Genomic DNA, 15,342 nt, shown 5'->3' with positions numbered 1-15,342 from the left:
ATCCACCAAGGTGAGCAATGCACCATCCCCGCACACTGCTCCCCAGGCACCTGTGATGGCTGCCCACTGCTCACTCAGGGTAATGTTTAAATACAGAGGACACGTTTCACTGTGTGCACTGTGTGCTGTGCTGCTGTGTATCACAAGTGACAATCAGTTCACTCTAAACTCCAACTAGTTCAGAATGCTGCTGCCAGAGCTCTAACTAGAACTAGAGAATTCGACTACATAACAATAACTGTACTGGCTACTGTTAGCTTTTTATTACAGGCAAAAAGGGCGTGGACCCCTGAAAACATACACTAAATAAGGCATGGAGCTTTACTGAAAGACAACCTGTTTCCTGTCATGATGAGATGAAATGGGGTCTCTCATGCCGGTAGATTGCTTTTTGTCATAAGAGGTGAGGGAGGTTTCTCATGTGGGTGGGCAGAACTACTTTGGTATGCACAACCATGCCACTGTCCACATCTGAACTCGAGGTCACATGCAAATGCAGCACAACATTAAAATATTCCACACATATTTACATTTACATTTAAGGCATTTGGCAGACGCCCTTATCCAGAGCGACTTACAACGTGCAAAGCACTGTTAAATAATCTAAGAAAATAATAATTATTTACAATCCGCCACGCCCCCTTCGTTTGAAGGGTACCCAAAAGTACAGAAACTGGGAGCAGATCCTTCTCATATAGAGCGGCGCAGGTGTGGAACGGCTTGCCAGTCAGTGTTTGGGACTCAGACACAGTCTCAGTGTTTAAATCTAAACTGAAAACACACCTGTTCGCTCTGATCTTCTGTTAAAGTCCCAGACACAGTCCAATTTAATACACAGTCACCTAGTCAAGCACAGACAGTGTTCAAGTCATCTTAGTTAGGCTATCGGGCCACTATTATACAAATTAAATAAATTTTCTGTACAAGCTGTACAATGTCACCATCTGCCACTGCTTCTGTTTGTTCTCTCCAAGGCACTGAATCAAGCACACAGAGCACCTGCAGTGTCCAGTGAAGAGACCACCAGATTAATCTTATTCCCTAGCAATGAATGGCTAACGAGACGACTTAGCATAAAACGTACCAGAGGGTCACTATAGCCACCTCTGCTGTAACTGCTAAAGCTTCAGGGATCTTTACATGGACCAGTAGCATTATAATGGACACATAATGTACACCATGACATTGGACTAAAACCTACTCTGCACTGTCCAGTACCTCCAAACATATTGCACTTTTTGCACTATACTGCTTTTTCTCTTCTTGGACAAATAATCACAAACCCTGCACTGACAACCTGCACTCTACCCTGGAAGGGGGTTCCTCTCTGTATCACTGTGACATTCGTGGGCTGATGGGGGAAGGAAGTGCAGAGACGGGACATCTGGATAAAGGCATTTTTTATAACAACAAATGAAAAATGGCACCAAGGCCCAGACTGGGGAAATAACAAAGGAGCAAACACAAACAAATCCGCATGCGTGTGGCCATTGCCAGTAACTGAAAACTTACAGAAGGTAAGTAACAGAGTCCACTGCCAGCTGCATTCTGTTTTAATGGAGTCCTGATCCATTAGGCCCAAATGGGGCCATGTGCAATGGATCAGGTGCATGGGCACCGGCTGTGACAGCCCCATGGCCCCAGGGCATCACACACTCCATCCCAAGGTTTCTTCCTTTCTTTTTTTCTCTCTCTAAGAGTTTTTTTGTGTGGAGTTTTTCCATGTGTGCAGAAGGGTCAAGTGTGAGGGGTGTCAACTGTAGAGCCTGTCAAAGCCCATTGAGACATACTGTATGTAATGATGAGTTATATAAGAAATAAATAATGTTGTTGTTGTATTTCATGGAGAGAAGGCAGTGTTGTTTGAAAGACAGAAAATTGTTTAGTTGACAAATTGTGATTTTTATCATTTATCAAGGCATGTTCTCAATGACAGAATATCATTTAAATGAAAAGCATTTTGTGGATATTCTATAAAAAAATTACTTTCATTAATAGAATACATTTTGTGGTATAACTCTCTTAAATGCGTGTTGTCAGAAAGTAACTTTCTGCCATTGACAAAATGCATTTTGTGGACAAAACAACCTTCTGTCATTGATGAAATGCATTTATTGGAGCTTTTATGACTGACAAAATGCTTTTCGTGGAAAAAAAACTCAGTCTTTCATGACTTTCTGTCCACAAAAAAATATCAGTTTGGTGCACAAAAATTAAATAACTGCTTATTTCTCATTATATAATTAATTTTGTAACAATGAATACCAATGAATACCTACCATGGAGCAGTAGACACTGCTGGTCACTCCACACATACATCTTTTTAGCTAATTGCAGGTATTTTGTACCACAATGCATTTTATTAAAATCAAGCACTTCAGGGTTCATTCATCACATATTTTAACTTTGTTGCTTTATTTCCATCACATATTAAAATATATTGTTGAAAATCTGGATCCTAAAGAACCATTGTGTCACACACTGTACTGTGTGTATATATATATACACACACATACACACACACACAGATTATATAAATGACATTATAAAATTCAACAAACATGATCACCACGTCTGGCAGATTAAACATTTGACAGTAACAGGCAAAATATCTTCTTATCAAATATTTCACTCCAATGAGATTCTGGAATCCAGAAGTATAATCAAACACATTAGACATTTCAGAATATGGGGACTGCACCTAATTTTGTTGTACTTGTTACAATGACAGTAAAGATATTCTGATTCTGATCTTACTTTATCAAAAGTTTATTATTATATGGTGGCACTTCTATTCATAGATGCCTGTTTATAAAACGTGCTTCTGCGGTTACGCTTGGTTTGAATAAAACACTTAACTTGCGTAAAAGTGACTGCGGCGATAAATAACATCCGGGACACTTGAGCTTGAGGACGCAGCCCCGCCTCCGTAGTACGCATGCGCTGTGCTGCCAGTTGAAGTGTACTTCGTTTGATTTGACGTTGTAGCGGGCCTGGAGCATCAGCTACACTGTCCCTGCGTATTGGGGACATCGGAGGAGTATGCCCGTGGTTCTCTGTAGTTGTGCCCCGGAAGCCGCTGAGATGCCGGCGAGGTGCCGATGGGCCGGAGCCTGGAGAACTTTTCCGCGGGTGAGATGGGTGTTCCTGCTCGCACTGTTCGCCGGCGCTGTTGCCTCCGCATCCGCCGGTCAAGTTAACGACACGGACAGCGGTGCGACTGGTGGAGAGGGGACAGGACACCACAGCAGACGGGCCTTCCCAGTCCTGGCCGTCAACTACGAGTACATCAGGATGCCGTTTGAGATCTCGCTGTGGATCTTGCTCGCGTCCTTCATGAAGCTAGGTGATCGTCCTCTTTCTGCACAACTTTATTTCGAGTCAGCCTCAGGTGTGACTCGTGCCCACGTAACTGGTACAGCGAATTGAATGAATGCAGATGGCCGATACATCATGGATTCATTCTGTGTTTATGAGATCAGGAGCACACACAGCCACAGACCTCAACAGAAAAACATCACACCCCTCTTATCAGCAGTTTGAGGGAGCAGCTTGAAAGAGACAATGTCTTATCTCAACCTACTTTGTGGATAAAATACAGATGTTATTACCAGATGCTGGTCATGGAGTAGCTATGACAAGTAGAGAAAATAAAGTTTTATTTGTTAAAAGGGATGGGGACAAAAGCATTAGACCAACAATCACAACAAGATAATATGTAAATAGGGGATTGTTGGGCAAGGAATATTTCTCCAGGAAATATAAAATTCCCTGTCTGGGAACCATCACTTTGTTGGCAAGAGGAAATGATGAAGGCATTATTGGTTAATGTAGCGACTAAATATACTAGTTAATCAGAATCAGAATTGTATTTATTGACCAAGTAAGTGCAAGCACATACAATTTGATTCCGGTAGATGGTGTCTCTCAAGTACAGTGAAAAAAAACAACAACAAAAAGGATGTGTGTAAGTGTTATTGTACAAGTTGTGGAATTTGTTTATACTGTTTATAAATATCTACTGAGTACAAATAAATATGAATCTATGAATACATAGGCAAAAAACTAAATCCCATATACAGAGTGTACATAAAGTGCAGTGTGCAATGTTGAAGGTGATTTGCAGTGAGACAATTTCAGCTGTTTAGGATGGAGATGGCGAGGGGGAAGGAACTGAAGTATGAACCTGAATGTAATACATTTCTGCCGAATTTGTGTTCATTATGATTTTTTCACTAGGTTTTCACCTCATCCCTCGCCTCTCTGGTGTGGTGCCTGAGAGCTGCCTGCTGATTGCGGTGGGGCTAGTGGTTGGTGGTTTGATCCGTCTGATGGGAGAAACACCACCCGTTCTCAGCTACAACCTCTTCTTCCTGTGCCTGCTTCCGCCCATCATCCTTGATGCAGGCTACTTCCTGCCCATGCGGCCCTTCTCCGAGAACGTAGGAACCATCCTGGTGTTTGCAGTGGTGGGCACGCTGTGGAATGCATTCTTCATGGGTGCCACACTGTTTGGGGTGTGTCAGGCTGTTGGCGGGCAGCTGGAGAGTGTGGGCCTTCTTGCTTGTCTTCTCTTCGGGGCCATTGTTTCAGCGGTCGACCCTGTGGCTGTACTTGCAGTGTTTGAGGAGATCCACATCAATGAGCTGCTGCACATCCTGGTGTTTGGGGAATCGCTGCTTAATGATGCCGTCACAGTGGTGAGTGGGGTGGTGTAAGGTTAAGCTTACCCACAGTTTATCAGTAAGGTGGTGAGGGGTCATCAGCCAACCTGCATCCTGAATTTCCCCACAGGATCAGTAAAATTCTGTATAAGATTTCAATGGTTTTCATGTGTTCCTTCTCAGGTGCTCTACCACCTGTTTGAGGAGTTTGGGAATGTGGGCATAGTGACGCTGGCAGACGTCTTTCTTGGCATAATTTGCTTCTTGGTGGTAGCGATGGGGGGCATCATGGTGGGTGCGGTCTATGGAGTGCTTGCAGCCTTCACGTCCCGCTTCACCTCCCACACACGTGTCATTGAGCCACTTTTCGTCTTCCTGTATAGCTACATGGCATACCTGTCTGCAGAGGTCTTCCACCTATCTGGCATCATGGCGTAAGTGTTATTCTTATAGCCTATTGTTTGCTGCTTTATGTCGGTGATGTAGATGTAAAATATTCAATGTGCAAGGCTCTAGCTTTAGTCCCTTTCTGGGCCCTAGTTTTGCTTTTGCACAAGGTGCAGCGCAGGATTCAAGCTCATTTTGCACATACCTATTTGAAATTACAGCACTTTCCTAATTTGGTCTTTGGGCAATGTGAAAAAAGGCATGAAATGGGAGGTTAATGTTAATGAGATTGTGATTCAGTTAATATAAGATATGTAAATGATAAAACTATAATGTCAGTATAAAAAAGATAATGGGTAGGAGATAAAAACAATAGCATCGGCATAGCATTTTTTTTTTGTCTCTGTGCTCATGTTATGAATCAATTAGTGTTTCGGTTATGAATACACTTCCTTAGCTGCTAGGACACTTCTGCCCACTAATTGCTTGTCTGTATAAATATATGTATGATTAAATACACTATTGTCAGAAGGCAGATGCGACAAAGGTGGCTTGCTGGAAGGACAGTACCATACAGAGACACAATATACATAACATACATACATACGTATACATACATATATTCATAATATACATATACATACAGAGACAGGGTGGTAGTAGCCTAGTGGGTAACACATTCGCCTATGAACCAGAAGACCCAGGTTAAAATCCCACTTACTACCATTGTGTCCCTGAGCAAGACACTTAACGCTAAGTTGCTCCAGGGGGGGACTGTCCCTGTAACTACTGATTGTAAGTCTCTCTGGATAAAATAGTTTTTAAGCAGACTTTAATAGTAACAGGCTTGGGAGAGTTACCTGGTGCAGGCTGGTTTGCATGTGCTTCCAGTACACAAGTGTGTGACACTGTGACAAGTGACCTTGAACTTTAACTGTCTGCAGTCTAATAGCGTGTGGGGTTGTGATGAGACCATATGTGGAGGCCAACATTTCTCATAAGTCCTACACCACCATCAAATATTTCCTGAAGATGTGGAGCAGCGTGAGCGAGACACTCATCTTCATCTTCCTGGGTGTGTCCACTGTAGCTGGGCCACATGCCTGGAACTGGCCCTTTGTCATTGCTACCATCTTCCTTTGCCTCATCTCTAGAGTGCTTGGTGAGTCCCTGATCTTAAAAAATGTTTTTATGAACCAGGTCTCTGTTTTAGATCCTTTAGATCAGGAATTTGAAAAGTATATGGGAGAAATATGGAGAAATCAGTTAGTAATGGGATATCAGGGAAGAATTGTTAGAGAAAGACTTGAGAAGGAATGTTTTGACATGGACATCACAATGTCTTGACACCAGTTTTGTCAGGTGGAATAAAAATGTGAGACGCTTAAAAAAAATAAAATCATGTGATCCAGAATGAAGGGTTCTTTTACATAACTTTTTATCTTTAAATAAATTAAATTCATAGTTGAATCCAGATTCTTATCTTTATTCTGGCTCTGATCCTTCTTTAAACTTAAATGTAAAATAATTTAATTCACTGAAAGTTTCTAAATATGTTCTTTATCTGACTTGAACTTATTGTCTTTAATAATAAAAACAGGAGTGATTGGTCTGACCTTTGTCATCAACAAGTTCCGCATTGTGAAACTGAGCAACAAGGATCAGTTCATTGTTGCATACGGTGGATTGCGAGGGGCGATCGCATTCTCTCTTGCCTTTGTGCTGTCCGCAAAACACTTTCCCATGAAGAACATGTTCCTCACTGCAATCATCACAGTCATCTTCTTCACCGTCTTTGTCCAGGTGAGTATGATTAAAAGAGAGAATATTGTTTAGTTTTCCTTGTTTACAGTATGAATGCTATATGGTAAGAATTGTAATCCAAGATGGCGCCTGTGAGGTTGGCTGCCTTTGCGACTGCTCCATCGCGAGCAGTCACTGCATATCAGACTGTGTATGTGACAAATAAAATGTTAATTTTGAATTTGATTTATAGTATATAGATACAGATGTATTCATGGAATTCATTTTATATTGATGCTCTTGGCTTGAACATTGGGTTGTGTTGAGTTGAGCTGAGCTGCACTGCTCCCTCTTCTTCTCCAGGGCATGACTATCCGACCCCTAGTGGAACTGTTGGCTGTGAAGAAAAAAAAGGAAACAAAGCACTCAATCAATGAGGAGATTCATACTCAGGTTTGATTCCCCCTGTGACCTGCTCTTCTGCAATAATTCATGTGATTATCTTTTTTTAAACTGAAGCCTTCCACTTGCAGTTCCTTGACCACTTGCTAACAGGCATTGAGGGTGTGTGTGGACATTACGGACACCACCACTGGAAAGATAAGTATGTTTATAACTGTAATGGTGCATGACTTTTCGGTTTAGCAGGACAAAGTCAATATTCTGCTAATTTTCTTCTGTCTTAGGCTGAACCGCTTTAATAAGATGTATGTGAAGCGGTGGCTCATTGCGGGAGAGCGCTCCACCGAGCCCCAGCTTATCTCCTTTTACCATAAACTGGAGCTAAAGCAGGCCCTGATGTTGGCAGAGAGCGGCAGCACTGCCAAGCTGCCTTCCATTCCCTCCAGTGCCTCCATGCAGTACGTGTGTGAGATCATGGATAAAGCTCATCCAGTTTATTTGCTGGAGTGTGTGAGTCTTTCAGTCAGACTGATTTGGATTTCATTAGGGGGGAGTCAATGAGAAGATCAACCAGGGGTCGTGCTCTGCCTCAGATCTCTAAAGTCAAAGAGGAGGAGATCCGGAAGATCCTACGTGCTAATCTCCAAAAGACTAGACAGCGGGTAAGATCACCAGAGTCACCAGAAACCTTCTAGATGAACCCATGAATGAAAAATGCGTAATTGTGTTACCATGGCTACGAGATTCCAGGACCGCTTTAAAAAGAACTATTCTAACAACATTAACATGAAAATCGATTAATTGTATATTGTTAGCTCTAGTTTAACATGGACCCCCTGTAACAGATAAAGTAAGAGGAACAGTGTGACCCTATACACACATTCCTTAGCCTTCCCAAGTGTAGAGAGCAGATGATTATTTAAAATCTCTCTTGTCTAGCTGCACTCATATAACCGCCACACCTTAATTGCTGACCCGTTCGAGGACAACTGGACAGAGGTGCGACTGCGGAAGAAGAGAGTGGAAATGGAAAGGCGGGTAAGTGACTTATTGCATCTGAATTGTATAAACCTATATCCAATAATATTTTAATAGTACTACATTCAAATCTTTCAAATGTAAAACATTAGGAAAGTACTGCACTAGGCATTAATATAGAATCCAGGTTACATGCAGTAAATGTTGTATGAAAAATTCAATGGATATAAAATGTATACACATATCTTTTAAAATAGCTTTTGTAATGTAAAAAAATTAGACCACAATAAATTATTTCAAAACGTTCCCTACCTTTTAATATGACTTATAACACCTTAAACACCTGCACATGTGTGAACACCCTTAAAGTCTCAGTAGTCTTTTTGGGTTCAGACCTGCCATCAATTAAATAGACTCTGGTTAACTCCAAATAAAATGTATTTGTCCTGACATGTTTTCCTGACATTTGTGTCTGGAGAAATGTACAAAAATTTCCGCAGAACACAGTGGAGACAGTCATCAAAAAGTGGAGAAAATTAACGGACAACTCTGATGCTGCGAAAATTGACAAAAATAAATGCTGTAAATAAGAGATACCCTCGCAATCTGAAAGATTTGGAAAAAATTTGCAATTAAGAGTCTGCAAAAGTGAACATGCTGATACACTTTTACCTAATAGGACTGAATGGTGTAATTAAATCAAAAGGTACTTCAGCAAGGTAGTAACAGAAAATCTGATTTGTAGATGCATTTTTTCCTCTCACTATGTGTGCTTTTTTGCAAATCATTCACTGCATGGTGGTCAGACATCTTACTAAACGCCTAAAGATGTAGTGGTCTGAGCGATCCCTCCCAGCGGAATGCGCAGCTGAACACTGCCTTATGCAGAACCGAACCTGTCATGTGCCACCCTCCATTGATCTCCATCATCATCGATTCACTGCGGTGATGTAGGGAGGATTGGAAGGATAAAGCAGCAGCGAATGATGATGGGAGCCTGGAGTGAAGTGAAAGTGATTGTCATTGTGAAACACAGCACAACACACGTGCACACAACGAAATATGTCCTGCTTTTAACCCATAGTGAGCAGTGGGCAGCCATGAAAGGCTCCCGGGGAGCAGTGTGTGGGGACGGTGCTTTGCTCAGTGGCTTCACAGTGGCACCTTGGCGGTTCGGGACTCGAACCAGCAACCTTCTGATTACAGGTTCGTTTCCTTACCCGCTAGGCCAACCACCTCCCCAGTGAGTGTAAACTGATGCAGTAAGGTGTGGTAAACACATTTCCTCCATCTGCAGCAGGGTTTCTGTCCAGCATGGTTCATTTCACCCCACCGCACAAAAACGGACTAAATAAAATTACATGACAACCAAATGCTTTAACAGCATTATTGCTTTTTTGTATTACATATGTATGTATGTTGTTGAGAGGATGTACCAAGGACCAATAGAGATGCAAAGTTGACACCTGGAATGGCACATGTGAAGATGACATCATGTCAACTTGTTGACTTGACTGTTTGCACTTTTAATATCCCATATACATTATATTACTTTATAACCATATGCAGCTTGTGTTAAACACTTTCCTTGTGTTTTATGCAGATGAGTCACTATCTGACCGTGCCTGCAAAGCAACAGGATTGTTCCCCTGTGAGGAGGGTGAGGTTTGAGTCAGGTGAGGGTTTTACTTGCATGGGTGACAGAATTATAAACATGAACCTTGTTTAGCCATCAAGATCCCAAGCTATCTAGATCCAGTACATACCTATATAGAATACAGCAAATTCTTGATTCATTTAGGTGCTTGGTGCTATTTTCAAACTGCTGCTATTGTAAGGTCTGGAATTACACAAATAGATGAAACCAGGACTGCACAGTGGTGCAATGGTTAGAAGTATAGGCTCACATCTCCGAGGTCACAAGGTTTCTTCTGGGTTCTCCAGTGCCCTCCCACCATCCAAAGGCATGTACACTAGGTGAAGTGGTTACTCTAAATTGTCATTTAGAGAATGTTATGTGCTGGCACCTTGCCCTGGGTGAGTCCCTGTTTGAAACTAGGGCCCTTAGAGAGTTCATTCTACAATGAAGCTGAACATGGTGTTCTGCTTTTAACACTATTCCTGATTATTGTTAAGGATAACACTGTGTTTGTTTGTTGATTATATGCTGTGTATGTTATGTTCAACTTCTTGTTCATGTTAGAGTGACTCCTTTTCTCACAGACAACCAGGTGTACAGCTCCAATCTCAATCCAGGGTCCCCCATGTTTCATAATGATGACCCTCCAGTTATGGAAGTGGCACGGGCTCCCATCGCTCGTATGGACTCTGTTAGCCTGGTGGATGATTCATCTCGGCCGCAGGACTCTGAGACGGCCAGATCCAGCAGTGGACAAACGCTGGCGGTCAGTGAGTTCAAGGATGGGGACCTGAGGATTCCTTGCTGTCGCAGTGACCCAAGACCTAATCTGAATGAAGAAGCAGACAGCACCTTCCTGTCTTGATAGGTGTGTTTGTTTACATTTAGGCAAATATACAGTCTGAGTGCTGTTCTTTGAGGTAGTGACACTGGTGAGTTGAGGTTTCCAATGTCTCCTTGTACAGTAGAACCTAAAGTGTGTTTTTGAGATTTAATACACACTTACCACTGTTTCATACATATGCAAAGACACATAACATTAATCTTCCTTGATTATATAATTAATGTCTGGTCCAGCTGTTCCTGAGCAGCATTGTTCAGCAACAGCTGATGTATGTATTAAGAGTGAAGATATTGTAAATATTCTGTCACTCCTAGGATTCCTCTCAGCCAATCAGAAAACTGTGGTATAAATGTGTAAATTTTGAAAAGATTGGTTTACATTTATGAGTGTGTATGTTTGTGTGTGTGTGTTATGTATGACATTCAGGCTGGCATTTCCTATTCACATATGCAAAGATAAAGAAATATATATTTGACATTCTTTTTTTTAAGACTGGAGAGTGCCATGTGGAGTAGATATGAACTGTGCCAAAAGTCCAAGAAGAGGTAACCTCTGTGCCCTATAACGCTGCTTCAAATTTGGATGAAATTGTGAGTTCTCTGCAGGATTAATCTGTTATGAAAGGGGTTTAGAAACGGAACAAATGTGCCAAGTAACATCACTAACCAGCATGTTATTTTAGTCAAATAATGAAATTAAGACTTGTTGTACTACCAGCGTTTGATGCTTGACTGTTGGAAATGAAAGTCTAGAAAAATAAAGACAAAAAGTTACCTATACCTTTATTGCAATAATGATTTATCAGTGTTATAGAGGCAATCGTAGACCTCTGGGATATCTACAAGCAACTTAATGAAACAAATGTCTGAACTGTTGATCTGTTTGGGTAGCGTTTCTGTTTATTACAAATTGCTTATCAACGTTAAGACAAATCATTATCTTGTGCTGGTATGGTGGACCCCTGTGCTGTGATGTGCTGTTCCCACAGCGTGTTATCTTGGGAGTATATACCTAAAGTGACCATAAATAACCTTTAAACCAAATAGATTCCCGTCTGGTGGTTCTTCTCGTGTCTGTTATGCATCACTATCCAAATGTTCTACCTGTTTGTAGAAAAGGGTTTAAAACACAATAAATGTTATAAAATATGGATACAAATAGATTTATTCAGTGATATTCAAAAAACATTCTTCGGGGGGTCTGAAATAAGATCTGCTGTATTATATGTAGTTCTTTAGCCGTTCTTTGTGATCACTGTTTTGTGCATCATTTTTTCTACATTTTGTTATGTTACAGCCTTATTCAAAAATAGATTCAATACATTTTCCCCTCAGAATTCTATACACAACACCCCATAATAACAATGTGAAAAAAGTCTACTTGACGTTTTGGCAAGTTTATTAAAAATAAAAAAACCTGAGAAATCACATTCACAGCCTTTGTTCAATACTTTGTCGATGCACCTTTGGCAGGACATACAGCCTCAATATTTTTCAATATGATGCATCAAGCTTGGCACACCTATCCTTGGCCAGTTTTGCCCATTATTCTTTGCAACACCTCTCAAACTCCAAATCAGGTTGGATGGGAAGTGAAATATGCTAATTGTTTGAGATAGGAACTTTGGGTTTTCATGAGCTGTATGCCAAAATCACCAATATTAAAACAATAAGAGGCTTGACCTACCTTCAGTTGTGTGTAATGAATCTAAAATATATGAAAGTCTAATGTTTATCAGTACATTACAGGAAATAATGAACTTTTAGAAGGACCTGTGTATATACACACTCACACACAAACACCTTTTCATTCAGTGTGTTTTCTTTATTTTCATGACCATTTACTTTGGTAGATTCTCACTGAAGGCATCAGAACTCTGAATGATCACATGAGGAGTTATGTACTTAAAGAAATGTGAAATAACAGAACATGTTTTATATTCTAGTTTCTTCAAAATAGCCACTCTTTGCTCTGATTACAACAACAACATTTATTTCTTATATAGCCCAAAATCACATACAGTATGTCTCAATGGGCTTTGACAAGTCCTACAGTTGACACCCCCCACACTTGACCCTTCTGCACACAAGGAAAATCTCCACACAAAAAAACCCTCTAAATTCAAAAATGTTTTTCTATTTGTCACATACATAGTCATACACGGTATGATATGCAGTGAAATGCTTTTTGCAACTGCTACAGACCACAGTATTGCAAATGTTGCAAGTATACAATGAACCAATATGCACATATTGCAAACATAACCAAATATTACACTTTTATGTTTTTAACATAAAATATGTGAAACAGGTAGGGTGAAGCTGTGCAAATGAGTGAAAGACAATGTTTTAAAAAAAGAGCAGTAAAGTAAAAAGCCCAAAGATTTTGTGAAAAGTGATTTTGTGCAAAGTGATTTGTGCAAAGAGTCCAGAGTGATTGAAGGTGAAAGTGCTGGAGTTCTATGTACTGTTGTTGTTGAGAACTCGGACAGCCTGTGGGAAGAAGCTCCTCCTCATTCTCTCTGTGTTGGACTTCAGGGAGCGAAAGCGCTTCCCTGATTGCAGCAGAGAGAAGAGTCCATTGCTGGCTGAGGTCCTTCACTATCTTCCTGGCCCTGGTCCAGCACCATTTGCTGTTGATAGATTGAAGGTCAGGGAACTTGGTATGGATGATTCGTTCGGCAGATCAAACCACCCTCTGTAGAGCTCGCCTGTCCTGCATGGTGCTGTTCCCAAACCAGGTTGAGACATTTCCCGTCAGGATGCTCTATGGTGCAGGGGAAGAAGTTCCTGAGCACCTTGGAGGGCAGTCTGATGTCTCTCAGGCATCTGAGGTGGTAGAGACGCTGCCGGGCCTTTTTCACCACGGTGTTTATGTGACAGGACCATTACAGGTCCTGCGTGATGTTAACACTGAGGTAACAGAAGTTGTCCACTCTCTAGGAGAGAGAAAAAAAGAAAGGAAGAAACCTTGGGAAGGAGTGATACAGAGAGGGACCCCCTTTCAGGGTAGAGTGAGCCTGCAAATGGTGTCAGTGCAGGGCTGGTGATGATTTGTACAATAGGAAAGAAAGAACGAAAACATAATAATAAGTTCTACAGTTGTAGGGTTGGAGAAGTCCAGGATGTAGTCCAGTGTGGTCTTGGTCTAGATTACGTGTCCATAATGATGCTACTCGTCCACTTGAAGATCCCTGAAGCTGTAGTAGGAAGGATCTGCTCCCAGCTGTGACCTTCTGTACTTTGGGTACCAGTAGAGACCCCGCACCCATTGATCGAAGGGGGTGTGGTGGGTCGTAAAGAACTAAAATTTCACTCAGGTATTGCGGGGCGAGACCATTTAGAGCTTTATAGGTCAAAAGTAGGATTTTGTAGTCATCCTAAATTTGATGGGTAACCAGTGCAGTGATTGTAAGACTGGGATGATGTGGTCAAATTTCATGAAATATTTATCTTCTGCAGTAATATTGAATTTGAACTATATGCATGTGCTGTAATAAATGCGTGGACCAACTCTTCTGCGTCATGCATTGAAATGATATTTCTTATTTTCGCAATATTTCTAGGGTGAAAGAATGTTATCCTAGTGATATTATCTATGTGCGAATTGAATGAGAGACCTGCATCAATGAGGACACATAGATTCTTTACTTCAGTACTTGGTGAGATAGAAAGGCTATCCAGAGTTATGATGTAGTCAGCCAGCTTATGCCTGGCTGCTTGAGGCCCAAGTACAAGAGCTTCTGTCTTGTCAGGGTTTAACTGAAAGTTGGTGAGCATCCACTGTCTAATGTCCTTCAGACAATTCTCTGTTTTGTTCAGCTGCTGCCTCTGATCTGGCATTTCTGACAGATACAGCTGTGTGTCATCAGCGTAGCAATGAAAGCTAATACCATGTTTGCGGATGACGTCGCCTAGAGGTAACATGTATAGAGAAAAAAGTAACAGACCTAGGACAGAACCTTGTGGAACACCAAACTCTACTGTACTATGTGAAGACGAAACACCATTACTGATTACTGCTTTGCACATTCTCTCGATGAGCTTCAAGAGGTCGTCACCTGAAATGGTTTTCCAACAGTCTTGAAGGATTTCCCAGAGGTGTTTAGCATTTGTTGGCCCCTGATTTTACATCTGAGGCCATGCCCGCTCCAGCGAAAAATACCTGGAAAAATCTGGAATTTTGGTTTCTATTTTTTATTATTTATTATTTTTTCGGCACTTAATACTGGTCGTACCAAAGCATGCACACTGGCGTGCCATATATCAAAAATTAGTACTTTATTGTGTGAGGTGTGCTATTACTTTTATAAGCGATTAAACTGGGCGTGGCCGAACTATTAACGCTCAAACAGGGTCATTTGCCCATTAGAATGCATTGAAGGCTAAATTTAGCATTGGTAGCATTTGTAAAATGGGGCCCCTTTTAAGTGGTACTGCTACAGTGTCATTGCCAACAAATGGGGCCCTACAAGGCCCCAGTTGGGCTTCAGTTTCCCAATGAAGCCCACAACTGCTTCCATGTGTGTGTGTGTGTGTGTGTGTGTGTGTGTGTGTGTGTGTATATATATATATTAAAGGTGGGCATAGATTAATTTTCTTAATTAATGATGAATCTCATTGTAATCTTGGAATTAATCTAGATTAATCTATAGCAATCTAAATTAATCTAGATTAATCTTAAAA

The 15,342-nt window shown here is 41.2% G+C and overlaps 1 protein-coding gene across 3 annotated transcripts; it reads left to right on the top strand.

The window, feature by feature from the left end:
* Positions 1-2,951: 2,951 nt before the first annotated feature.
* Positions 2,952-11,700, top strand: slc9a1b (solute carrier family 9 member A1b). 3 transcript variants are annotated; one of them, XM_028968187.1, is made up of 13 exons: positions 2,952-3,346; positions 4,240-4,700; positions 4,848-5,098; positions 5,996-6,213; positions 6,652-6,854; positions 7,158-7,247; positions 7,328-7,398; positions 7,481-7,654; positions 7,744-7,858; positions 8,136-8,234; positions 9,778-9,850; positions 10,398-10,681; positions 11,149-11,700. In XM_028968187.1, exons 1-12 carry the CDS (start codon positions 3,043-3,045, stop codon positions 10,676-10,678), a joined length of 2,340 nt encoding a protein of 779 aa, XP_028824020.1. In that variant the 5' UTR covers positions 2,952-3,042; the 3' UTR covers positions 10,679-10,681; positions 11,149-11,700. The 3 variants fall into 3 exon arrangements, with proteins under 3 accessions (XP_028824020.1, XP_028824019.1, XP_028824021.1); XM_028968186.1 differs by having other exon boundaries at positions 10,398-11,700; XM_028968188.1 differs by lacking the exons at positions 9,778-9,850; positions 10,398-10,681; positions 11,149-11,700 and adding an exon at positions 9,259-9,751.
* The last annotated feature ends 3,642 nt before the right edge of the window (positions 11,701-15,342 follow it).

The sequence above is a fragment of the Denticeps clupeoides genome, unplaced genomic scaffold (genome assembly GCF_900700375.1).
Source record: "Denticeps clupeoides unplaced genomic scaffold, fDenClu1.1, whole genome shotgun sequence".
NCBI classification, from domain to species: Eukaryota; Metazoa; Chordata; class Actinopteri; order Clupeiformes; family Denticipitidae; genus Denticeps; species Denticeps clupeoides.
Note: the sequence above shows the minus strand (reverse complement) of the source record. Positions and strands in the feature narration are given on the sequence as shown.